A 26539-nucleotide genomic window follows, 5' to 3' on the forward strand; every position below is an offset into this window, starting at 1 on the left:
CCCGGGGATGCCGGGGAGGAAAAAGCTGACTGGAGGACGGAACAGAGAGAGTGCGAGACTCCAGGGCAGCAGGGAGGGGAGTAGACCCTGGTGCATTAACCACTGCCCCCACCCAGTCTGAGGCGGAGGGAGCTCCCTCGGCCGCCCCCTGGCGACGGCCCAAAGGACGGCCGGACGAGGGGAGGACGCGGGTGGCAGGGCGGGGCCTCACAGAAAGTTATTCTAATCTTAAGCCATTAGAAGGAATAATTCACAGTATAAGAAAGCAGATCTCACAGTATAAGAAAGCAGAGCAGGCCAACAATTTGTATTTAAACCCAAACTAAATTATCCTTCTTGAATAGTGTGCTTTTCTTGCTTGTGACAGGAAAAAGTCAAATTTATTTATTTTGAGAAGTTCCACAACAAAAAATATTTTTTTAAAAACAGTGGACAACCAAAGCAGTTCAAAAATATAAACATAAATATATAAACAACAAATCAATATGCTACTTTCAATCAAGAATAAGGAATTGGTATATTGATCTCAGCTCCATTAACACCTCATTGCTCGAGTCCAGGAGGCTCTGCGCTGATACAAGAACATATTAGGCAAGGTTCTATTGATAGCATGGCAAAAAGAATTATGGCTGCTGGAAGCATAAATGATGTAGAGATAGGAAGACTGTTAAGAAACCTACACTAACAAAAGATAGTCTTCTGATTTAATTTTATTTTCCTGAGCATAACATAGTACAATATTTAAATTAACCAAGTTTACTACAACAATTCTTTTAACAAAAACCAAAATACATATTTCAAAGGTCAAGAAATACAAAACAGTGCAATTTGCATGATATGGTTAAACAATCACCCACAGATTTTATAATGGAGGAACTCCCTCTGCCAGTCATTCAAGAAGAAAGTTAAATTTTTATCATTCCTTACAAGACACTCCAAAGATGGTACCTTAACAGCAGAAGTCATTGTTTACCTTTTGTTGCTGCAATTATCCTCCTTTAGGCCCCCGACCTGTCTCAACGCAGACCATGCTGTTAGACCAACATAAGGCAAAGAAGCAGCCTCAGTGTGACTGAGAGACTGTGGTTTTGGAGATATCTATACAAAAGTAAAAGACCAGGCATGTATCCAAGAAAGAATTTATGAGCTTCCTAAGTCTGTAAAAAATGTTATCAATCTCAGTAGCTGAGATGTCTTGGCTTTGGAAATCAGAATAATTTGCAAACATGGAAAAAACAATTTAGAGCTCTTTTGTTGTTTTTGCTACACAGATGTACACAGCAGTAAGAAACAAAACGTATGTACGCTATCACATATAAAATTCTCACAAGCACCTGTATTGCCACATATACACATTCAGAAGCTACAATACAAGAAAAACAGACATTATAAACTTCTGTTGATGGGAAGAGCAATTTTCAGTGCTTCCTCTTCCCTCTGAATTCCAGCTTCCCCCTCATGCTTTTCCTGAGGGTCCACTACCAACAGGAGCAGCTTTTCAGGGGCATTTTGCGCTGCAGCAGGAGGAAGGAGGTAAAGTCCCTGGCTTTCCTAATTTTAATGCTGGAAGAGACATAAGGAAGGCATCTGAAATAGTGCTGTACAGGAGGAGAAACAGAAGAGGTGTGGACATGGCAAACAGAGCAGGGGAGTGGGCAATCACATCCTGAATGAGTACTTGCCACTCTGCTGTGGGTGCATTGCCTGGATGAAAACACAACGTAATGTCACTGTTTCAGATTTCAATAGGGGACACTTTGTGGTATTTTGCATGACCCAAAGAAAAATTAGTGCAATATTGTAATAATAAATTTACATGTTTGATACACAGTAATGTTTCTGTTTTTTTCCAAGCAAAGATTTTGCTTCATTACCTCATTCGCACTTGCTACCACAAACTCTGACAAAGTGCCTTGCTTCCAGGGAGGAATGGCTGCCCATACCTAAAAAAGGAAGAACCTCAAAGGTGATATATCCTTTCTCAATGCTGCAGTAACTAAAGTTAGCTTTCCACAAAAAAATCACAGTGCAAGCCAAGAAACACTACTGAGGTCCACAAATCACTTGTATAATTGGTAGTCAATTCTTTCTACAAGCCAGCTTTAAAGTCTAATCCCACCTGTATAATCTTTATACAGTATAATTCTTAAGATAAACAGACCTCATAATAATAGTGTTAATAAAAGTAAAATAACTCTATGAACTTTTTTATTTGTTTTGTGAACAGGAGTTTGAACACATCATTATGTACTAGGGGCAGGCAGACTTCAGACTTGCATTATCTACTTCAGACCTGTTAACTAAAACCAGTCAAAAATGGTCGTTCATTGGGTAAAGCTAGACAAGAGAGTGTGTTAAGGAACTAGCTCTTCATAAACTTCACTTTTTTAAAACTTACCACCCCACACATATTCTCATAGTATAAACACTCAGATTTAAGGGAAAGATTGTTTTTGAGGACTTCTCAGTCCAGGAATTATCCATGGTCAACCACTAATTCCATGGCAGCTAATTCTTTTTTCCTTTGCAGGTCTTAAAGAATAAGATGTGTTAGCATTTCCATTTTAAAGCTAGAGTTCCATTTTAAAGCTAGGAAATTCAGGGGCTCAGAGATATGATAACTTGCCCCTGGACCGGGCAACAGTGTGCAGAGGACGGTATCTTATGCAGAAGCTCATTCTTAGGCCTGATTCTTTGGTGACAGTGCAACCCCATAAGAGTTATTCTAGTCTAAAACCACTGAAATAAAAAAGTCTTCATTTTCCTTTCTTCCCAGTAAGTTCCACAAAAGAGCCAAAATATTTGCAACCTCTATCATGACAACCCAGCTCTTGGCTAAAGTAGAAGGCACCCACTGAAGTAATTTGTTTCAAAGCAAGTCAAGTTAATTCGTATTCCTTTTTCTCCAGTCATTTCCTATTCCAATAAAGGGAAAATGTATTTGTAATTTACCTCATCTCCTGGTTTGAAATATGACACACTTAGTCCACACTCCATAATTATGCCAGAAACATCCCGGCCAAGTGTTAAAGGAAATTCATTTCCTGTGCTTTTAACGTGTAGTGGATCTCGCTTCATCCTTAAAGCAGAAGCTCCATAGCCGCCTACCAAAAAAAATTAAGAGCAGTTATTGGGTTTGCATTTAGGCTTACATAGCACATCTTGCCCCCGTGTGGGTCATTCACTTCTATATTTTTATTGCACTCAACTCCTGTGTGAAGTAGGCTACCAATATTCCTGTTTTACAGAAAGCAACTGTTTCTAGCAGAAACAATGAAACTAGATTTTTTTAAGTGAAGTAACTTATTAATTAGAATAATAAATTGCCAACATGGTCTAGGAGGCCTTCAGCCCAATCAATTGGTAACATACAGGTTGATCTATAAACATTTGCAGTTTGCATTTATTTTTATTATGAATTAGAAATAATAATAACATTCAATTTATATACTGCCCTTCAGGATGACTTAACACCCACTCAGAGCAGTTTACAAAGTATGTCATTATTATCCCCACAACAATAAACATCCTGTGAGGTGGGTGGGGCTGAGAGAGCTCTGGAGAGCAGTGACTGATCCAAGGTCACCCAGTTGGCTTCAAGTGGAGGAGTGGGGAATCAAACCGAGTTCTCCAGATTAGTCCCGCACTCTTTACCTCTACACCAAACTGGCTCTCTTCATATAACTTCATCTGTTCACAGAACAACGTTAACACGCACTAAGTTTGTAGGACAGCTGCTAAAGTTGAATATCAGGGTTAAGCTTTGCACACCTTCACTCTTGCGCTCTATGATCAAATAAATCATTAAACACAGTGACACTTCCTTCCAATTATAATTCATCTGCTTTTCTTAACAGATGGATGAAAAAAATTTCTATCGCAATTTATCGAATGATCTTAGCTAGAAACAATCACCACAAAAGTATCCTTTGTATATTTAGGATCTCACTAATACAATCACTCATACAGAAGACCAGTATATTATACCTGTTGCTACTAATGAGAATAGAAGGTAACAAAATACTATGTAGCTATGTGGACTTAACCCCATAAAATTCAATGAGTTAAGTATGTTTAACTCTGCATGGAATCAAATAGAAAGGAGACAGAATATCCTGCGCTTGTACAGATATACACAATTTTCAAGCCTGAATAAATATTAGAACAACAAACATTAAGTCCATAATAATCACTACCTTTCATTGGGATCACTTTTAATACAGTAACTGTTGTCAGACTACTAGAACAAACTGTCTTTTGGATCCTTAAAGACAAACCAATTTACAAATTGATCCTAGAAAAAGGTAAGAGTGCATCTAGGACTGATTCACTCTGCACAAGTTGTTATTGTATCAGAAACTTTTGTTAGGAGCCCAGTATGAAGTAGGCCTATGAAAGCTCATGGCACAATAAGCGCAATAAATGGAGTTAAACTCTTCTAAACTGGATTTTCTGAAATATATGTAAAAAAAGACGTAGTGTTGCTCTTAGTGAACACTATTAAGAGTGCATAATATAACATTTAAAACACTTTACATATATTCTTTCTAACTAGAACCATAAATCTGTATATGATGGCAGTGTTACTTCTACTAACAGGAAACTTATATAGGTACTTACTTCTCATATTAATATCTATGGGATTTAAGCTTGCAGCATGGACTTTAATAATAACTTCATTGGGTAAGTGGATTATAGGGAACATCATATTGTTTGTGAATCGAAGCACATCGTTTTTCCCATAACGATCGATCACCCAGGATGGCATAGTTACACATCGTTGACAGGAGATATGAAAATTTCTACAGATGAGCCACTGACTCAAATTTATCCCTGTTCCAAAGCAAGTGACCCTTGACCTGTGACAATGGAACAAACTACTACATGCTTTCCTGCCAAGTGTGTGTATTCTGAGTAACATGATTACAAATGAAGAAACGCGTTAAGGCTCTTCCGCGGCGCAGTAGATTACTACAACGCTCAGTTAACGACCAAGCCCTGAATGATCTTTTCTACAAATCACAATCAAATCAAAAACTATCCATTTGGTGTTACTTTAAAAAAACAACAACACCACATACATAATCACAAGCTTATTCACCAAAACTGTATATAAATGAGATGGAAGAGTTAAAACAAAATAACAGTTATGCCTTTACTCCTCTCTATATTTTAGTGTTTTCGATTTCTTTCCTGACTGAAATATCGACACTGCGACCCTTTCAGAACAACGCCAGACACCAAAGCCAACCTTCCTTTCTCAAGAAGAGCCAGACCTCAACGACCTACTCTCCGAGACCTGCCTCAACCCTTTCCCCTTCTGCGGCCATCACTATCGCCGCGCAAACGGCAACGTTTCTCCTTCAAGCGAGCCCCGTAGCCCTCAGAAAAACTGTCCTGAATCTCCTTCCAAGAAACTCTCCGTTTAACCAAGTAATTCAATTCCCCCTACGGACACACACGCTCTTCCTCTGCCTAACCAATAGGAAGACAGGATCAAACTCGCAGTATGAGGCTTGAGCCAATTAGAGATGGCGATGGTAGGAGGCGCGCCTCAAGATGGCGGCGCCCATGACCTTACTTATATTCTGGGGCTGACGATAGAGACGGGTCTGGGGAAGCTTTTAGAATTTTCGTCCTCTGCTTTGTAGGGGAAATGCTGCGCGCCTCGCTCCGAGAGGTGAGAGAGGGTACGGCTGGCAGTGGCCATCTCTCCTCTGGTGGGCGGGTCAACCCGTTCGCACGTCTCATTCCTCGACTGCCACTTTCTGCCGGACCAGGCGCTGTGTTTGTTTGTATGCAGGAGGGGTTCTCGATGGGGATGCATACTTCTCCTTTTCCCCAGTAGGACTTCAGTGCCTGTTCGAGATGTAGAGGAGTTAGCCGTGTTAGTCTGTAGTAGCAAAATCAAAAAGAGTCCAGTAGCACCTTAATTCAGCATGCAGCGCATTTCCCAATTTCCCCATCATGCTTCATGCTGTTTTATTTCTGGGTACTTTGTAGCTTTATAGGCATCGGAGCCACGCTAGGGAAAATGGCGACCGCTTGAGCCCAAATAAAGAGTCCAGAGAGACCTCGAAGGCTTACAAATGTTATGAAAGCATATGCTTTTGTAGAAGAAGTATGGGGCCGTGGTCCTTGAGTGTATGCTGTTCGTTTTTAAGTTGCTGTTAGATTCACGTATTTGCTATAACAGACTAATATGGGTATCCCTCTGAACTTTAGCCTGTTGTATTACTGCTATGACTGCTTGTCTTCTAAAAGATCCTGGTAATGCCAGGTTTGAATACTGACTTGTTTTTACTATTTCTTGGTAGATTTCTTGTACAATAAAATCATCAGAATAACAATAAAATTCAATAAATGTGCATGGGTAAAAGCCAAAAAAGAATACAACATCAGTTGTAGTTCAGGAAACAAAGCTAAAACTTTGATACTTTTAGCTGTTAAATAATTTCGAAGGTGAAAAAATGTCTTCTTTGGCTTTCTAAGAATAAGTACTAGGCAAACTTTCCTGAGCAGAGAATTTCACAGCTGAGATGCTATAACCAGTCTTTGTCTCTATGATTCATTAAATTGCAGGTTCCAGAAAGTACAACAGCCACCAAATATGCAAGCCTCTGTCTGTCAGGGAAAGTCTTTTTGCACATGTGCAACATGTATAATCACTGGTTATAAAGAGTTATGATGGCTTTAAAAAAAAAGCTCAAGCCATATGTGTTTAGTTCCAACAGACCCATTTCTGTATTCATAAGTATTGCCTCCCTATTTTTCCAGTAGCAGTATTTCATACTGCAGCAGGAGGAGGGAAGCAAGAACAGGTGAAAATCCTTTCATCTGTAGAACTGTTCCCTTGATTCTTATCTGTGATTGGCTTGCCATGTGAAGAGAGCTGTAATGTGGAATTGGTGTGGTGATTGTTGGGACCATGAGCAGTGGTCCCAAATCTTGGCTATCATCCAGCATGCATAGGAGCACTGGCATTCCCATTTACTTCTATTAGATTTCCTGGTACATGTGATCAGGATAACACTGTAGGGGTTGATTTATGAAGAAATTATCTAACACAAGATTTATGAATCTTGAGTGTCATAGAGAAAGGCTGGCTATACATTATTATCATTATCATTAATAGTCATTTATAGTCTGCCTTTCTCACTGAGACTCGAGGTGGATTACACAGTGTGAGATTAGTACAGTCAGTTTCAAGGACCTTTCCATAAACAATGCCATAGGCATAGGGTAAATAAACATTTAAAAAGACATAGCATTAGTAAAAATCCAATACAGAGTTGAAAAAATGTTGAAACAACATAAGAAATTCTAGGGCTGGCATTAGAACACATGAAGCACAAGTAGCTCATAGGAGCACATATTTAAGACAACAGGTAGTACATAAGGCAACATAGGGGTGAAATCTATGGTCCTTCACTCATTAACGAAGTATCTGATAGCTCCTCCCCACCATACAAAAGTCTTTTTGAATAATTTAGTTTTGCATCATTTGTGGAAAGCTAGGAGGGGGGGGGGCTCTCCTGACCTCTTCAGGCAGGCCGTTCCAAAGGGTAGGGGCCACCACAGAGAGAGCCTGTATACGGGCTGCTGTTGATTTCACCCATGTGCAGTGTGGCACCTGCTGGAGGCCCTGTTCAGATGAGTGAAGCTGCCATGGAGGAACATAGGGAGGGAGGCGGTCCCATAGATATGCTGGGCCAAGGCCATGAAGAGCTTTGTATGTGATTACCAATACCTTGAACTGAGCATGGTAGCTGATAGGTAGCCAATGGAGTGACTACAGAATGGGAGTGATGTTCATGCTCCTGCTTGCTCCTGATAGCAGTCACACGAGCGTTTTGCACCAATTAGAGTCTCCTAGTTAATTTGGATGGGAGACCTGTGTATAGTGCATTACAATATTCAAGTCTTGATGTTACCATAGCATGGATCCAGGTGGCCAGGTCAGCTATGTTCAGGTAAGAAGCCATCTTCCAGGCTACAGTGAAATTGTGTTTTGCAGCTGCCTTAATTTGTTGTTCTAGTAGTAGCACTGGATCCAACATAACCCCTAGGCTCTTGACTGTGTCTGCAAGGGTCAGACAAACTCCATCGAAAATGGGGAGTATAATGTCCTTCAAGAGCTCTGCCTTCCCAACAAGCATCACTTCTGTCTTGTCTGGGTTCAATTTCAATTTGTTCGTTTTTAGTCATTTCATTACAGCTGGCAGCCAGTGAGCCAAGAATTCTATTGCATCCTGCAGGGACCTGGGTAGCGAAATACAGAGTTGGGTGTCATCTGCATATTGGTGACATCCAACTCCATAGCTGTGAATGAGTTCTCCTAAAGGCTTTACATAGAGGTTGAATAAAATGGGAGATAAGATTGCCCCCTGCGGAACCCCGCGAGATAGCTCCCATTCTGGAGACAGCTGATCTCCAACAGCAACCCTTTCGGTCTGTCCCATGAGAAATGATTTAAACCAGTCCAAGGCACATCCTTTGATAAATTCTAGTGTAAATGCTTAACTGCCTCTTGTATTATTCCAGAAAGTCTCCCAATGTATGTTTTAATAGTTATTTTTAATTACATTTTTAATGCATCCTTCGTACAAGAAATCTGGGGTGGTGTACATGGTTCTCTCTTTCCCAGTATTATCCTCACAACAGTCCTATGAGAACAACTAGACAGAAAGGAATCGGTTAAAGGTCAGTTAATGAGCTTCTTTGCTGAAAGGAGTATGAATATGGTCTTCTCTCACACGAGTTCAATACTTTAACTACAACTTTGATTTTATGTAATTGTTCAGTCAGTACTTTTGCTTCTTTGACATACAAAAGTACTATGTGCGCAAAGTTCATTCCTGGTAGGAAATTTAGTTCTGGAAATCTGATAGATGTCTTTTAGTTTTTATTTCTCAATTTCTTTTACAAATGGCTCTCATTTCAGATTTCTGCAGCATTAAAAGAAGGCCAAGTAAGTCCAGTAGAGCTCTGTCAGAAATGTCTTGCCTTAGTCAAGGCCACCAAATTTCTTAATGCTTATATCACTGTAGCAGAAGACACAGCATTAAAGCAGGCTAAAGCATCTGAAAAGAGATATAGACAAGGTAATTTCATCCTGTTGGATAGTTGTTTTTTCCCAAAAGTATTTTTTGTGATCTTGCCAGTTATTTAACAAATGTTACAAAAGCTACAGCTTGTTTTAGTCTAGTGCATGTCTCAACAAATCCCAGGACCTAGGTTGCCATGAAATTTCATGGCAAATTTCATGGTGGTACCTAGTATTTGCAGTCATGATTTTATCGAGTCTCTCAGCAATTCTCAGTGGAAGTATGAAGGGTTGGATCCAACCATTTTTTCCACTGGTGAAAAAAGGAGGAAAGGGTCCCCTTTGGTAGCCAAAAGGGCTATGTTTGGGATCATAAGATCTGTATAGACAAAAGCCGTGGAATGGGAACTGTAATAAGGAGTGGGATTGGCTAAGATTGAGCAAAAAACCTAGCTGGATCCAAGTCAAAGTTTATCATTTTGCATCAGAATATATGACATAAAAATAAATATGCATGAAGTTCTTAGCATTATTTGTTTCTATATAAACTTTTACACCATTTGGTTGTGGTGGGTAAATTCATTTTTTAACACCATTGCCTTCTATACTGGATTCATTATTCAATTAAATGGAGCTTTTGAATGCAATAATGGAATTATGAAAAATTGGGGAGAGGGTTAAGCTAGAGTTAGACATCTGCTTTTTGTTTTGGGGATAACAACCATGGTCACCCCAGTATTTATTTATATACTACAATACTTCCATCATAGCTTTTATAAAGTTATAACAAACTCTGAAAATATTGGGGTTAGATTTTGAGATAGCAATCATTAGAAAATATGATTGTGAATATAAAACTCTGAAGGAAGAAAATGAGTCTGAATTTTTGGGCTGGTCCTACAGACAAACAAAATTTGCCAAGGCCTGGTCTAGTGACATGATAGATTTATGACCCAGTTGTAAATACACTTTTGTTTGTAGTGGCATTATGAGCCTGTAATCCTATCTATATATCGTCAGCATGGAGTCACGTTCTATGACATTTAGCTGCTGTTATAAAGCCAAATCTTGGGCCCAATTTAAACATGACACTGGCAAGGCGAAAGGTATGACTCTTTCCTTGTGATTTTGCACGTGCTGAGTAAGGACCTTGTTTAAACTGGGCTGCAACTTGTGCAAAACAGCTCTGCAAGCTCAGGTCACACTCCAGCATAGTATCTACAAGGATTACATATCTTTGGCAAGTTTACGTGACTGCTGCACATAGGTTATGGCCCAGATTAAACAAGACCATACAAAGTCCCAGGGTGAATGTGTTTGCCTTGCTAGCATAATGTTTAAAGCAAATCTCAAACAGAGCATCTAAAAATCAGGCTTAAATCCTGTTCACTTCATTAATACTTAAGCAAGTGTACTTAAGTTGGATATTTAATGAACCATCCTAAAGCCCTAGTTGGCTCAAAGAGAGTACTTTAATTTGGTCTACTTAGTATTCTTCCAGTTTAACTCAACTGAAGGATAATATTCTTGCATAGTATTACTGAAGTGGTTTGTAGAACAAAAACATTGAAAACAAACCTGGGTAAATGTTGGTTCTTGGTAATTTGTACTTTTGTGTACTTCAAAACAAGGGGGTATGACAGACATGGGATTCCTATAATGTTTCCCATTCAGGTTTCACCACTTATTTTGTGGGACTACATCAGGCTCATTGTTTTATGTGTCAAGTACATGAATGTTGCTGTCGATATGGCTTAAGCTCAGTAGGATGAGCATGGCAAATTTTAAAGCTCAGCACAGAATCTGACTGCTTGAAAATTTGTTTTGTTGGGCAAAAGAAATCTCCAAATGATAAACAAAGTGACAAGTTATGCATCCATGCACACTCGACTGCGCTATTGTGGCAGATTATGTGACAGAACATAAGATTCCTAATACAAACACAAATACCGTATCATCTGCTTTTGTGCTGTGGGGTTAGCTATGGTGCATTATAGAAGAGCTCAGAAGTACTGTGTACCAAGTAATGGTGGAGAGGCTTTCCTTATTCCAAATTGTGCATTCTTAAGGGCTGTGGATGCGGTACAGCTATTGAGCGCTAGTCACAGTAGTGCCTGCAAAAGAGTATGAAATGGAAAGAGTTAGGATGCTTGATCTTATACCGCTGTAGCTAATGAAGGAATGTGCGCTGTCTCTAAAAAGTGACATAAGATTCCATACACACGATTTAAAATTTCCTTGTGCTATCCATAATGTAGGTCAGAGGCTGGGAGACTTAGATGGAATTCCTATTGCAATGAAAGACAACTTCAGTACAATGGGTATTGAAACAACATGTGCATCCAATATGCTAAAAGGTAAATCAGTGTGCTGGGATGTTTTATTTTTTCATCTCAAGTCTTTTCAAGGAATAAACATGAGTGTTATTGTTTAGACATAATGATTTATTCTTTCATAGAACTAACTATATTGATGGGTAAGTTCATTGGATTGTTCATATGCAGCTGTCCTAAAGAAACCTAAGAATTTGGTGGCATAGTTGCATTATTCTTTGCAAAATGAACACTTTTGAGGCTTTAAAATTACTGTTGGAATTACATTGCTCCTGCCTCTTTATTTTTTTCTAGAAGGACAATTGTTCTTTTAGACAATTGGCCTGGAACCAGCCAGTGTCCAGAATTTTCAGTGTGAGTTAGTTAAGCATGTAGTTAATGCCCAGGGATGATGCTTAAGGAATGGAGCTTTTCCTCATTTGCCTTTCTAAAGTACCCTGCTGTGCTCCTGGTGCTGTGCTCTATCAACCCTTGGGAATTGGGGAGGGGGATCTTGCAGTGAGGGAGGGGGTTGGAATAGGGGAGTATCATCAAAAAAAATTGTGCAAACCAACATGCCACATGTTCAAGAGGAAGAATACAGCGTTTTAGTTTTCTGTGGATTATGCCCATATAAATCTACTTAATCTTTTTGCATCTTTTTATGGGCTAATTTTCTGATCCTCTTATAATTTTTGCTGACTCTTTGGTATGCTGCTGATTAATATAGTTGTATTTATTTATACTATTGGTTCTTAGCTGACTTTTAGGTAATATGGCTAATTTGTTTTTATAAGGGGATTGTTGTTTTTACTATATTTTTGTTTCTGTGCTTGCTCTGTTGTTTTAATATTGTTAGCTGCCAGGGAATTAATAGATTAATTATTAGATGTGATGAATGAACTGCAGAGGGAGGGCAGACATGTGGAAGAATCATGCTCTTGGATAGATCATACCCAAATCAATTTCAGTGCTTGGGGATCAGCTGCCAAGAAACTTGGGAATAATTTGAGCATGCAGAAATCCTGTTATTAGACATTTCCAAAAACATGAAAAAAATTGAAAAATCTAAGCACAACAATTGTATAATACCTTTCTAGGATCTGCATCCTAGAAATCTTAGTAATTTCAGTGTTCAATTTAGGTTCAGACCTCTTCATACAGCATTGTAAAAAGAGTGCAATTTTATTGAAAATGAGCAGGAAAATCCTGGTATATGCGCCACTAGATTACAGCCAATTTACATATAAAAGCTGAACATTTCAGTCACCTTATCTGTCATGCAGATTGTTGAGTACTGGGACTAGCTTTGAAAACAGTTACTCTTGTAGCTGCCCTGGCATAGGAGCAAAGTGTTTTTTTTAAACCCAGTGACAGTTACTTTAGTGTTTTGTATGAAAAGGGTGTATTTGAAATTTATTTTTATCAAGCACGTTGATTAGAGTCTAGCCTTGACACCAGTGAAGTCATAACTCTGACTCCCCGTCTTCCTGTCTTGTGACTTCCTGTCACATACTTGGTGGTTCTAGGACTATATAAGGTTATGTATTTGTACTCAGTGAAGAATCTTCTGAAAAACTGATTTTGTTTGAATACAAAAGCATTGTTTCTTAAGCATTTTCAGGTTTCTCCTGACCTTTATGGTAACACTTTCTTCCCTTTTTCAATACTTTGTAGGACAAGGCTGTGAATAGTTCAAGTGGTCTCTGAGTAGGAAAGAGGCCACCAATGCTTTATTTAATGTGCTTTTACTAGCTAAAGATCCATCATGATAGGTGTGAAAGAAGGGCTCCATCCAAATTTGCATTCATGCTCAAGATCCATTGTCTCCTGTGCAGCAATCTTGGGTAGATAGAAGGGACGTCTCATCTACCTTCTGAGACCCTGTAGAGCCACTGCCTAGAAGCACAGGCAGTGAAGAATCACATGGAGCAATGAACTGACTGAGTATAAGGCACCTCATACTGAGGCAGTCACTGTACTCTGGAAGATCTAAAGACTCAAAGTGCTTGAAAATAGGATTTATAACTGAATTAAAATCCATCCTCTGTCTTTCTTAGCACCACTTAAGTCAGCCAAGTTCATCAAGTAGGGCCAGGTTACTAGACAATGTATTAGCCAAAAGAATAAACTGGTAGACACAGGTTGCTGGTGAATGGAAATCAGAAATAAGTAAAATAGGTCCACAGAGGTGCCAGCGGCCCTGTACAATTAAACTGTATCGTCTGCTTATGGCACCTAAGTAGCCTGAAAGGGAGGAAAGGATAATCTCCTGGTATGCATGTGATCTTTTTTCTGCCTTGTAAATGATACTTGCATGCCACAGTGACCAGGCAAGTGACTTTTTACATCTCATTCTCTCTCCTCCCTCCCACCTCTGACTGGACCCTCCACTACTGCTGTTTTCCTCTTTAGAAAAAAAAAGTGGCAAAGATCCAGTTGCTGATATCCTAAGTTTCATTTGGCCCAGATTCTTTTCACAGTTCTTGTTGTTCAGTATATCTGGATAGAACACTCTCATATTCCACCCTTGGACTTGGCTAACTAGACAGAGATGGGATTTTTTTGTTCCTTTTCTCAGTTTAGTCTTGGGAATCCAGATGAAAAATCATTCATCAGTAGAAATTTACTTTTATTGGTGCACTTGCTGTCTTCTCTCATCTCCTACTTTGGAGAGCATCTTTTGAGTCCTAACAAACCAGCACTTCCTAGCTGGAGCATATTGGAGGTGAGGTAGGGATCCATGTATATTCTGGAAATTTTCAGGCCCAGCTAGTCACTTTATGTGTAGGCATGTAAGCAGTCGGCCCAGCCTCCGCCATCTTTAATAGCCATTTTAACATGGCTGCCAGGCCTCTGGATTTAAAACGGCAGCTTATATTGCAAACCAGAGGGCCTCCAGCTAACAGTTGCTGCTGAATCCCGTCCGGGAGATCCAGGCATGAATGGAATGCTGCACAGGAGTGTGGAGAGATTTGCGGTGATTAGATTTGCAGTCTCCCCAGCCCCTAAGGAATTCAGCGCAACAAAGGTCTCGCAGAGTCATCCCCACTTAACACATTCCTTTCCCTCCTCCTGTGATGAGATCTCCTGTCCTTGATTGAGGAGCTAATCAAATGACATTCATAAGTATTTACAGTGTTCCTGGGAAGGTACATTCCCCCAAGTAAATTCATCAATTTAGCTCCAGTGGACTTCATTAACAAACTATCCCTTTGTGCAGCACTAGAACAAATTTTGCATTTACTTTCACACACCCCGGCAGCTACCAATCAAGGTAGTTAAACCTTTTGTCAATCCCAGGAACTAACCGTTCAAGTCTTTGTTCTGGCTAGGTGGGTTCTCCCACCTCAGGGCACATTTTACCTAAAGGAAGGCCCTGGCCTCATTCAAATTGTACACATTTAACTGGATCCCAAGGGCTGTTCCCTTGAGGTTTGCCGTAAGCCTCTTGATCCCTTGGCCGAGAACGCTGACATTTGAAGCTCTCCCTCCGCGGACTTCCCTGCTCTTGGATAGATCATTATTGCCTTGCAATCCCTCAAATCTATTCCACCTTTACCACTGCTTTTCTTAGGCCTCTTGTGTGTTTGTGTGTTTATTCAAGGGGCATCTGCCCCTTGAATAAAATTACCCTTTTATTAAAAACACCAGCTTCATGTGTGTGTATCCTTAGGAAAGGACTCTGTAAATTATTGGTGATCAGATCCCTGCAGTTACCGGCCTCTTGCATAGCTGTCTTCCTTGCTTGTTAATTCCACCCCCCCAATTCTATTTACTAGCAAGGAGACCACTTCAGATAACAGGCAGTCTGTTACCACGTTTTCATTTCTAGTGCCAGGCTATGCAAATCTGTCGGTTTCTTAAGATCACACACAGTTAACTTGCATTACAAAAATGCATGAACAAAATCCAGCTATATAAAGATATATAGGCATCAATCAATCTAGTATTTGTGTTTTTTTCAGGTTACATTCCCCCTTACAATGCAACCGTAGTTCAGAAATTGCTGGATCAAGGAGCTATACTTGTTGGAAAAACAAACCTAGATGAGTTTGCTATGGGGTAAGTCCAGTGAAATCTTGAGCCTCCCTGGGGCTTGCTACCCTGCAGTGCTCATCCTGGAGTAGTACAAAGATTAACCCCACTGCTGAAAATGCCCTAGAAATCCTACCTGTTCCTGCTCTTATTTCTAGTATTTCACCTGACATTGGTCATACAGCTCAATGTGTGGTACAAACCCAACATTGATCCAGATACTGGTCCTTGGTTTCATTTGTAAAGCAAATGAGTGTTGGTTCTTTTTTATGAACAGATTATGTGCATACATGCAGGCTGTACATTCATTCAGTGTAGCATGTGAACAGAACTATTCTGTAAAGAGATCATAGCCCAAACTGACAATTGACTGATCTTCTGGGTTCGGTTTTGGAGCAACTGGTTTCTAATGCACTTAGATAGAGAACAGATGGTTAAACCTATCAATAAACCTGTGTCTTCATTCCTTCTGACCTTCTCATTGTAGCTCTGGAAGTACTGATGGGGCATTTGGGCCAGTGAGAAACCCCTGGAGTTATTCACAACAATATAGAGAAAAGTGTGTCCGAAACTCCAGCATGCAAAATGAGGACTGCAGCTGGCTGATAACAGGAGGGAGCTCTGGAGGCAGTGCAGCCGCAGTATCATCGTTCACATGCTTTGCGTAAGAAACGTTTTTGAATGGTTTCTAATTAAAATTCATAGTGCTACCAATTAAGTGTTTAGTACCAAAAGTTTACTGAGTGCTGAACAGAACCCAGAGGGTACATAGCTTCTAACTAGGTTTGCCAACCTCCAGGTGAGGCCTGGAGGTCTCCAGAAATTAAAACTGCTCTCCAGGCAAAAGAGATCCATTCCCCTGGCCAAAATGTCCGCTTTGGTGGGTGCACTGAATGTCGTTATGCCCTGCTGAGATCCCTCCCCTTTCCAAGCCCTACCTTCCCTAGGCTCCACCCCTAAACCTCTGGCAATTTGTCAAACCACAGTTGGCAACTCTACTTCTATCTAGTACTTGAAATTTATTCTGAACCAGACAAGACTAAAGTCGATCAAAAGGACTTGTGAGGGCATGGTAATCTCCCACCTTGACTTTTTTGATCCAGGGCTCACAAATCATTTCATTCTAAGTTCTTTCTAACATCTCAGCATGAGCACTTTGTTCATCTTGAAAAGAAGTTGCGGCAATAAGGATTAAAAGATGTTACTGATCCTCCTAGCCTTCACTATTTGAGAAATGCCATGGGATTAAAAATCTATCCAGCAGCTCAAACACAGAGAAACATAAACCTTTTGATCTGGGGAGTTCTGCAACACTTTATCCTTAATGATGAAACACTGTTTCATTCCAGACATGGTTTTGGTGTCAGTGTGCACTAACAGTCTGAAAATCCCTCTCTAACACTCTTCTGATTCTAGGTTTCTTCTAAATTACCTGGCTGTGCTAACAGGAATTTCTCTAAAAGCAAAGAAAGGGGGATGGCTAAAAGAAATCCCGGTTTTAATACACTGGGACGATCCAGCTGAAGCTTATTAGACATTACACAGGAGAACCTACACAGACTCCTAGGGCAGAGAAAATCCCCCCGTTTCCTCCACTGTTGCAGCACCTATTTTCATTATTTCCCCCCTGAACCTTCCAAATTTCCTGTGTTTCCTTATCAGTTACCCACCCAAGCAGCCAGTTCCCACCCCCAAGCCAATCCCTAATTCTTGGTCTTAAACTGTATGATAGGATGCTGCTACAAAACATAGCTATGATCATGTGATCCTAGGAAATAACCATTAATCCTGAAGTTTCTTCAAACTGGCTTTTGGATCAGATAATTTGTATCTTGTTAATTGCATATACCCTTCTGCATTGGAAAGGAATTTTGGGCCATGATTATTTGGTAAAAACGGAATATGTTAAAAGAAAAAAATGCTTGGTGAAGATATGTGATTGGTGAGAGGGCATGTGTATGTTATGTGCTTTCAAGTCATTTCCAACACGGCAACCCTATGAATTGATGGCCTTCAAAATGTCCCATCATTCATAGCCTTGCTCAGATCTTCCATACTGGAGGACATGGCTTCCTTTATTAAGTCAAGCCATCTCATTTTGGGTCTTCCTCCACCTTTCTTAGCATTATTGTCTTTTCCAGTAAATCTTGTCTCTCCTGTCTGGATGTGACCAAAGACTGATAGCCTTATAGTTTCAATCTTCTGATTTCTTGGTTGCAACCTTCTGGTTGATAACTGAGCCAAGATATAGAAAAATTTTAACAATTTCAGATTCTTCATTGCCAACCTTAAAAATGTGTAATTCCTTGGTCATCATTACTTTTGTCTTCTTGATGTTCAGCTGTAATCCTGCATTCTCTCATAAACTTCATCAGTAGCCATTTCAGGTCTTCACTATTTTGTGCCAATAATATGGTGTCATCTGCATATCTCAAGTTGTTAATGTTCCTTCCATCAAATGTCACTCCACCTTCATCTAAAACTAAGCCAACTTTCTTTATGATATGTTCTGTATATAGGTTGAACAAATAGGGAGATAATATACAACCCAGTCTGATATATTTGCATTTGGAAAGCATTCTGTTTCCCCATATTCTATCCTAACAGTAGCCTCTTGTCAAGAGTACCAGTTGCGCATCAACACAATTGAATGTTGTGGCAAATCCATTTCTTTTAACACCACCCATAGCTTTTCATGATCCACACAGTCAAAAGCTTTGCTGTAATCTATAACAAACAAGCTGATTTTCTTCAGAAATTCTCTGCTGTGCTCCATTAACCATTGTAAATTTGCAATAGGATTTCTAGTTGCTCTTCCTTTTCTGAAGAGGAGAGTACAAGTTATTTAAAGGCACACTCAATTTCTTTAATTTTGCTCTTACATTTCTTCATCTTCCTTTTACCTCAGCCAGTATCTAAATGTGTGTTAACTAGCAGTCCACTCCATGTGTCTGAAGAATTAGATTTCTCAACATTGCAGTTAGTGACTTCATAGGACTACGCAGTATATGACTAGACTGAGAATCTTCTTAATTAAAGGATGTTAATTCTGTATATTATTTGAATGAATCTGGAAATTACCTTTGGTATAATTCATAGATATAAGGCAAAGCCAATTTTGGCCTGAAGTCTATTCTTGATCACTTTTTTTTTCTCAACCCGTAGGGCACTAGGATCAGATACAGGGGGATCAACCAGAAACCCAGCCTCTCTGTGTGGAGTTGTTGGTTTGAAGCCAACATATGGCGTAGTTTCCCGTCATGGCCTCATTCCGCTTGTGAACTCTATGGATGTGCCAGGCATTTTAACAAGATGTGTGGATGATGCAGCGACCATATTGGGTATGACAAATGTGCATGTTTGTTCTGTGCAGTTATCTCAAAACTAGTTTAGTTCCAGTAGTGTTGTTCTCTTTTCCGGAGCTTATCAGTCTCTGCTTCTTTCAGGAGCACTTGGTGGGCATGATCCAAAAGACTCAACCACAGTACAGGACCCTTTTCATCCATTCCACCTACCCAGTATGACAGACATGAATAATCTTTGCATAGGCATACCAAAGGTGAGTTGGAACAATTGGTCATGGGGCAAGGAGAATGAACTAGCACCAAACAATTTTTTATTGGTATCCTAACCCATATGACTGAGAAGATAATCTTCTTCAAGCAGCACATTCACTCACTAAGATGGGTAATCATGAACACTTTATCCCTCAGCTTCCAATGATACACACATCCTCCCAAACAGCAGGAAAGATAACCTCCTTTTTGTGCAATGTATGTTACTCTAGCTATAGAATATCCATGTAAGGAAGGATCATTCCCAGTCATTACTGTACTGTAAGCAGGACTTGGGTCTGAATGGTCTTGTGCCAATACTTTAAGCCTACAGAGCAGTAACAGACAATCTGCAGCTCTTATTGATAAACTCCCTGCCCAGTGATTACGTCCTTACTCATCATCCCAACCCTTTGGACTAGAACTGTTGTGACTCATCTCACCCATTCCCAAACGGGTCACTAAGGTAGGTGAACCTCTGACACAGCTTTCATTTTGCCACTGAATCTGTAACTAGAAATGATTGAGTGCACACTATCCTAACTGGCTGTCAAAGGAAATACAGTTCCATAATAATTAAATCCACAATTTAGAGAGAACTAACCTGTGCTCACAATTTTTCTTTGTAATACTGCAAAGCAACTTGATTATTTTTCCCCCACCAGATCTGCTTGGATGAACACTGTAAAATACTCAGAAAGATGGTTAATACCATTGCATTTTTCTTCCCTTCCCAAGGAATACAATGCACCAGGATTGTCAAGTGAAACGTTAGCAACGTGGTCCAAGGCAGCCATCCTCTTTGAGAAAGCAGGTGCCAAAGTGGTTGAAGTGAGTCTGCCCCACACTTGTTACTCAATTGTCTGTTACCATGTGCTGTGTGCAGCTGAAGTAGCATCAAACATGGCCCGATTTGATGGTCTGGAATATGGTAAGGCTTCTTTTCAGCAAATGTTGAGATTTGGGTAAGATACATTCAAATCTAATGATAGTTAGGCAACTATGTGATGTAAAGTTTGGCTTGGATATTGCATAGATTGCTGCGTGGATGGTGATTTTTGTCAGTGGTCCACCATCCCACAGGAGCAGTGATTTGGTCCGTTGCAGGAGGGGTGAAGCAGGGAAAATAGCTTCCCCCCCACACACACACACACACACACACGTGCACTCATGGAAATCTGTCAGAATCTATCCATGGTTTTCAAACCAACAAGAATATAATGTTACAACTAAACATTGGTCTGTGTGTCCTTATTCTTTTTAGTAATATGAGCCACATTTGCTGTGTGCCTACAGCTGGTCCAATGTCTCTTGTTCCTTCTTTCAACATTACCACAGTATCTCTTTCTGGAGCTAGCCTTCCTAGATCTCATTTCTCTGTGATACCGTGCATGAACATGCGTGTGTTCATGTAAACCATTCTAAACAAACATGGCAGACTAGAATACAGGGACAGCAGCCTCTGAAAGCAATAGATGAATGAGACATCTGTTGGGAAACTCCTGAATTGCGGGTGAGATAGTGGGGCGCATTTCCTTGCCATATAATTGAACATTTCTGGTTTATGTTATACATTATCACAATCCAGTGTGTTTAGTAGTTAGATCTGCTATTAAAATGGATATTAAGGCAATTGGAAGCTATATTTGCATAATTTAATAATAACATTAATAACATTCGATTTATATACCGCCCTTCAGGACAACTTAATGCCCACTCAGAGTGGTTTACAAAATATGCTATTATTACCCCACAACAATCACCCTGTGAGGTGGGTGGGGCTGAGAGAGCTCCAGAGAACTGTGACTCGCCCAAGGTGACCCAGCTGGCTTCAAGTGGAGGAGTGGGGAATCAAACCCGGCTCTGCAGATTAGAGTCCTGTGCTCTTAACCACTGCACCAAACTGGCTCTCACACCAAACTGGCTCTCTTGTTAAGCTGAAGCTCTTTAACAAGGGACATGTTTTAATATTAAAATTTAGTCACATTGTCCTAGAGTAGCCTCAGCACCCTCTTACTTACTAGAGATGAAGGGGAGAGGACCAGCTAGAAGCATCTTCCAGGCAACAGCCTACATACATCAGAATTTGGCCTCCCTACTGCTAGCCAATGTGACTGGATAGTCTGCCTTCCCTGTGGTAGGCCCATCAAAGCTGGGCCTGCCCAAGAGACTGGCGGCATGCCCAACCCAGCATTAAAAACTAAAGCCAACTTTAAAAAAAAAACCTTTGAAGCCTGCTTGAGCTGCCTAGATATCACTGTATGAGTCATGAAGCACAGCATATAGCCAGTTGTCTGGAGTAAATTAAGATGTCACCGATGATATCAGAAATGCACTTCCCACCCCAGTGAACCTTTACCTCTGAAATGCATTTTAATCAATGAAAGATTAGATCTGTACCAAAATCTCTGTAGCTTCATGGAAAGTCTCTCACTGACTTCAGCTGGTAGGTGTGGTTTCTCTATTGTTGTTATTTCTGAGGATGTGTTTTTGTTATGAAAGCAATGGTGTCGCAGCTGTGTCCTTAGAAGAGCATGCATTGCAGCACAGAGAACATGCATTGTTCAGCTCAATTGTTAGTCTGTACCCAAGGTCAACTAATGAGGGAATACAGTGTCATTGAAATAACCCTGAACTTCCTGTTGCAAAGAATAGGTGAGGGAATCAAGTAACTCTCCTCATATAGCCCCTTGCATTACACTCCTGGTCACAGACAATAGCTCCTGTTTGGTACCCCTGTTATTCCAAGTGCCAGGTCAACTGAAATATTGTTCTAAAATATCATTGTACTAAAATGACTCCCAAAGGCAGGTTCCAAGCAGTTTATTAGAACAACAAATATGAGTAAATCATCTAATTCATGGGTCCCCTATGTGGTACCAAGGAGCAGCATGGTATATACCCTCTACACCTATCCTAGTGCCTGCCAAATATTTCTAGAAAGTGGCTGGGACCAGATTTGGTTCCTGCACAAAAGAGCTTCTAATTGGCCACCAGAAATGTGATTGTCTGTACAAATTAAAATAACATTGTTTTGGTGGCAATTCTCTGTCACTCCACTTTCCTCATGTATTAAAAAACATATATTCTTGTTGTGCCCTGCTGTGTGCATTTGTGTGTGGCTGTACTTCCTGCGGTGGCCATTTTATCATTGTACCAATGGCCCTGTGTTAGAATTCCAAAGGTGTCCACAGGCTCAGAAATGTTGGGAATCCCTGATCTAATTCAAAACATGGATATCAAAATATAAAATATACTGTCATACTCTGCTTTACCCAGGCTTATATCTCAAGAACACCTTTCCTTTTTTTTGTTTATGTGACCTCATATATTGCTGCCTCCCCAGAAGATTTTCTCTGCCACCATAGGCTTTTGCCTTAGATCTCTTCTGCTTAAATGGTACTACAGGAAGGCTTTGTTATAGATAGTAGTGCAACAGAATTGTCAGTGCATGAGGGGCTTATGAGGTAAAAAAGCTATGTCTTTGTTCCTTAAACAAAACTAGAATTTATTTATAAGTATGTAAATGTGATGGTTGCAGAGTTTTAATGAGCGTATTGGTTTCAGAATAGCACTTCTTAAAAGTATTTTCACAGACTATCAGTCTAATTTTACACACAAATCTTCACTAATGGACTAAATATCTCATCCACGCAGACATAGATTCACTCAGGCCTTTCCACAGAACTCGCCTGACATAGATAGAATAATGTCTCTCTCAGCTATAGACTGACCCAGGCTCACACCCAGTTTGCCTACCTTAGATAGGCTCGCATGCTTCAACATAGTTTGCATGATTTAGCCAGAATCCTTTCTCTGAGACACCCAAAGACTGACTCAGGCACACACAAGCTTTGTCTGACTTACAGTGAAATCCTAAGCGGAGTAATTCCTGCATAAATCCATTTAAATCAGTGGGCTTAGACTGGAGTAACTGTTTAGGATTTCACTGTTAATCAGAATAGCCTCAGAGTTATACAAAGGCACTTGGGGTCATGGAGATCAGGCATGCAATGCAAATACATACATAGCTTAACTGGACCGTCTTAGCAGAAGCCAAGTTTCCTTTGGGGCAGGCCTTTTTTTGATGGAACTCACCATTACTGAAGCACCTTTGTTGGGTGTGGGGGGGGGGGAGTCTTTCCAAGTCCTAATCCTAATGCTGCGGCCTGCCCCGCTCAGTCAGGGAAAGAAAGTGTACCCTTGGGAACAGTTTAGTGGGGATCTGCAGAGGGAGGGGGAATTGGTAGAAATTGGTACAACCTTATTATATATGAGTACTGGCACTTTTTTATATATATACAATATACAATAAAACCACTGCTTTGCGGGAGGAACCCTACAAAATATTCACATATCACAACATTTCCATCTTCTGGTAACTACCATCACTTAAGGAACGTTTCCACTAGTGTGGCAACTGTACTCCTGTTAATCATCCATCACATTTTTAATCTTGCAGGTGATTATTATTAATATATATACACTCCTGCCACCATCAGTAGCTACTTCAATGTATGCATTCTACTTCTGGGAGGCAATATACAGTAAGTTCTAGAACATCAGCAACGGCATTCTAGCATCTGTGGAAGTAGCTACCTCAAAGGGCTGCTGATGAAATCCATAGTAACTTTTAAGCTGTTCTGCCAAGGAACAAACAGGATACCGTGGCATTTAGCTGTATGCAATAGCAGTGTATAAACTAATGTACTCTAGCAATTTCTATTGTTTATTCATGAGGTAACTGTGAATTGCTCTAGGATATGCTCCCAAATTGCTGGTGACTTTTAATTTTAGGGCATCGCAGCAGTGCTGACAAATCCACTGAAGCCTTGTATGCAGCAACACGCCGGGAAGGCTTTAATGATGTTGTAAGGGGAAGAATTCTATCAGGAAACTATTTCTTGCTAAAACAGTAAGTTCAGCACATTTTTAAAGCTCAGATTTACAAAGCCAGCATTTTATTTGTTGTGCAGTTAAAGATGAAATTACTCATGCTGGACAGATTTTTCCACCTAGTTAAGGCAATATTATTATTGCTGATACTGCTATAGCTGTAGTATATGGCAAAACACTGCTTCCTAAAATTCTGCATAATCTAATTGGTGACTTGTGCTTTTTACCCCTGACATTGTCTCCTAGCTGGAAGCTTATTGGTATTTTCATTTAATTTAAAATATATGTATATATTAAAGACCACTTCTTTTTGATAACTAATATATAATTCAGCAGATTGCTTAATTTGGACTTCAGAAACCTGTGTTCAAGTTTCCACTCAACTGAAAACAAACTTGAGTCGCTTCTGTGTAGTCTTATTTGATGGAGAAGGAACTTACTACCTCAAGAAAAAACAGAGTGCGTTCTGTATTGCAGGTTGAATCCTGCAATGTAGAGGGCACTGATGGCCAGAGGAGTTCTCCGTTTTCTCCTCCCTCTAGCATTTGATTCATGGGGTTGTGTGGGACCCACATGGGGTAATAGCCATGCAAGTCTGTGAGCTGCCGAAAGAAGGGGAGAGGTCACAAAATTTCCCCCTCTTCTGTCCAAGGAGCTGTGTGGATGGAAGAGGAAGTGATTCCCCCCCCCTCTGTTCCCCCTCCTAACTGCAGCCCACTGACCCTCGTGGCTATTACTCCATGTGGGTTCTGCAGCATTCCTGGGCACCAAAGGGACTGCTGGGTGTGGCAGGAAAGACCGACAATTCTTGCAAGAGCAGATCACTGGATCCCAGGCTGGGTAGAAAGAGAAATTTTGGTTGGCTGTGATGTGAAGACTGCTAGGAAGGGAAACTGTGAGATCTGATGTGACGCTGTGCTACAGATGGTGCTATTGAAAAGCTTTTAAAAAGGCTTTGTGTGATATGGATAAATAATGATAGTTGATTAAGGATGGGCAGGTTGAAGAAAATGACTTTTTTTGAGCAACAGCCTCAGAAGAATTAATACCCTTCTGTAACTTGAACACATTGCTTTCTGCTCTAATACTGGAAGACAGTCACTTTCCTGTGTTCAGTTCTCACAAGGTGTTGGGGGTTTTATTTGATTGATTTGTTTACTTGTCTTTTAGGAATTACGAGAGCTATTTTATTAAAGCCCAGAAAGTGAGAAGACTCATTGCTTCTGATTTTGCAAAAGTCTTCAGTTCTGGTGTTGATGTGCTGCTTACTCCAACTACTTTGGGCCCCGCTGTGCCATATACGGAGTTCATCAAGGAAGACAATAGAACCCGCAGCACTCAGGATGACCTTTTCACTCAGGCTGCCAATATGGCTGGTAAGCATTCATTCATTCCTACATATTCTCTCTCTCTCTCTCTCTCTCTCTCTCTCTCTCTCTCTCTCTCTCTCTCTCTCTTTTAAATAGTCTTTGTCTCTACCAGTCAGCCATCTTTGTCACTTGAAAGGCTCCAGCAGTGCTGTACAAACTCTGATCCTTCAAAAAATATCCACATTGATTTTGTTCAGATACCACACTGACCCAGAACTATTTTGTTCTCCAGTATCTACCACCTGATCAGCCTGATTAGTATGCTGGGCCCATAATATAATTTGTATCAAAACAGTTTGGTCAGCTTGAAAGCATCCTTCTATTCTGTAGGAATTGTGAAATTAATTCTACAAGGTTTTTGATAGTATCTGCACAGTGTGTGAGTGTGTAGATTGATGTAGCCTTGGTGTAATTAGCAACTCATGCCACTGAAGGTCTCTTTTGTCTTTCAGGGCTGCCAGCTATAAACGTTCCTTCAGCGCTCTCTGAAAGAGGCTTACCGATTGGGCTGCAATTTATTGGTCGTGCATTCTGTGAGTTGCAGCTTCTCAATGTAGCTAAATGGTTTGAAGAGCACGTTCAATTCCCTGCCATACAGCTACAGGGGATAATGGATCCAGTTGATGCTGTCACTCAAGAGGAGAAATCAGCATCTTTTCCCTGATATAAGACTGGAAGTTATTAACTATACAGATTCTGGAGCAGCCCATGTCTGTGTTCAAAGTGTCAAGAATACAATTTCTGTATGAATGATACTCTGATTCAAGAAGCAAACACAATAAATAATAAACAAATAAAAAGGGAAATCATCAGAAATCAGAATGCAGTTAAGTTGCTATGAGGTTTGGGACTGTAATCAGTTTCTAAATACAGTATCTTACACTCAGATTTAAGACTAGGAGTTTTTTTCCAAATGTGCTGTCAAAATCAGGGGTCATCTTAAATTTGCATACAAGTTGTAGTTATGTGTAGTAAAAAAAATCTTATTGGGTATAACATTTTTAGGGGGGCATGTTCCTTTTGAGTAAATATGATAACTAAATTGAAGTATACAAGTTACTTGAAATAATTCCATTCAACCCAAGCCCAGCAATGCAAATAGCCAGCCAGCTGAATTGCAGAAGTACAGATCACATTTGGGTAAGTCTGTGTAAGCACACACATCATTTGATTGAAAAGCATAGTATTAGCAGTAAAGATTAGAGAGAGTTATATTATATCTCCCTGAACTGCAAGTAATGATGGTGTCCACGGTTCATGATAGACAGCTCCTGCGATAAGAACTTACAACACTTCTACAGTCAATGCAGCTGGAAAAATATT

The 26539-nt window shown here is 40.2% G+C and overlaps 2 protein-coding genes across 3 annotated transcripts in view; one reads left to right on the top strand and one right to left on the bottom strand.

Annotated features, from left to right (window-relative positions):
* Window positions 1–5442, bottom strand: part of RTN4IP1 (reticulon 4 interacting protein 1) — a 32139-nt gene extending 26697 nt beyond the window's left edge. For both annotated transcript variants that reach the window (XM_054980379.1, XM_054980386.1), the window contains exons 1-4: window positions 4621–5442; window positions 2953–3104; window positions 1875–1943; window positions 974–1098 (exon numbers count right to left, since the gene is read on the bottom strand). In XM_054980379.1, the coding sequence (XP_054836354.1) occupies window positions 974–1098; window positions 1875–1943; window positions 2953–3104; window positions 4621–4921 (647 nt within the window). In that variant the 5' untranslated portion in view covers window positions 4922–5442. The remainder of the gene's footprint in view (window positions 1–973; window positions 1099–1874; window positions 1944–2952; window positions 3105–4620) is intronic.
* Window positions 5443–5582: 140 nt separating this feature from the next.
* On the top strand, window positions 5583–26022 carry QRSL1 (glutaminyl-tRNA amidotransferase subunit QRSL1). Its single transcript, XM_054984354.1, has 11 exons — window positions 5583–5680; window positions 8945–9104; window positions 11305–11403; window positions 15327–15423; window positions 15884–16060; window positions 18562–18737; window positions 18843–18955; window positions 19689–19881; window positions 23748–23865; window positions 25017–25222; window positions 25669–26022. The coding sequence occupies exons 1-11, from the start codon at window positions 5657–5659 to the stop codon at window positions 25878–25880; spliced, it is 1575 nt and encodes a 524-aa protein (XP_054840329.1). The 5' UTR covers window positions 5583–5656; the 3' UTR covers window positions 25881–26022.
* The last annotated feature ends 517 nt before the right edge of the window (window positions 26023–26539 follow it).

This window comes from Eublepharis macularius, chromosome 1, assembly GCF_028583425.1.
Source record: "Eublepharis macularius isolate TG4126 chromosome 1, MPM_Emac_v1.0, whole genome shotgun sequence".
Taxonomy (NCBI): Eukaryota; Metazoa; Chordata; class Lepidosauria; order Squamata; family Eublepharidae; genus Eublepharis; species Eublepharis macularius.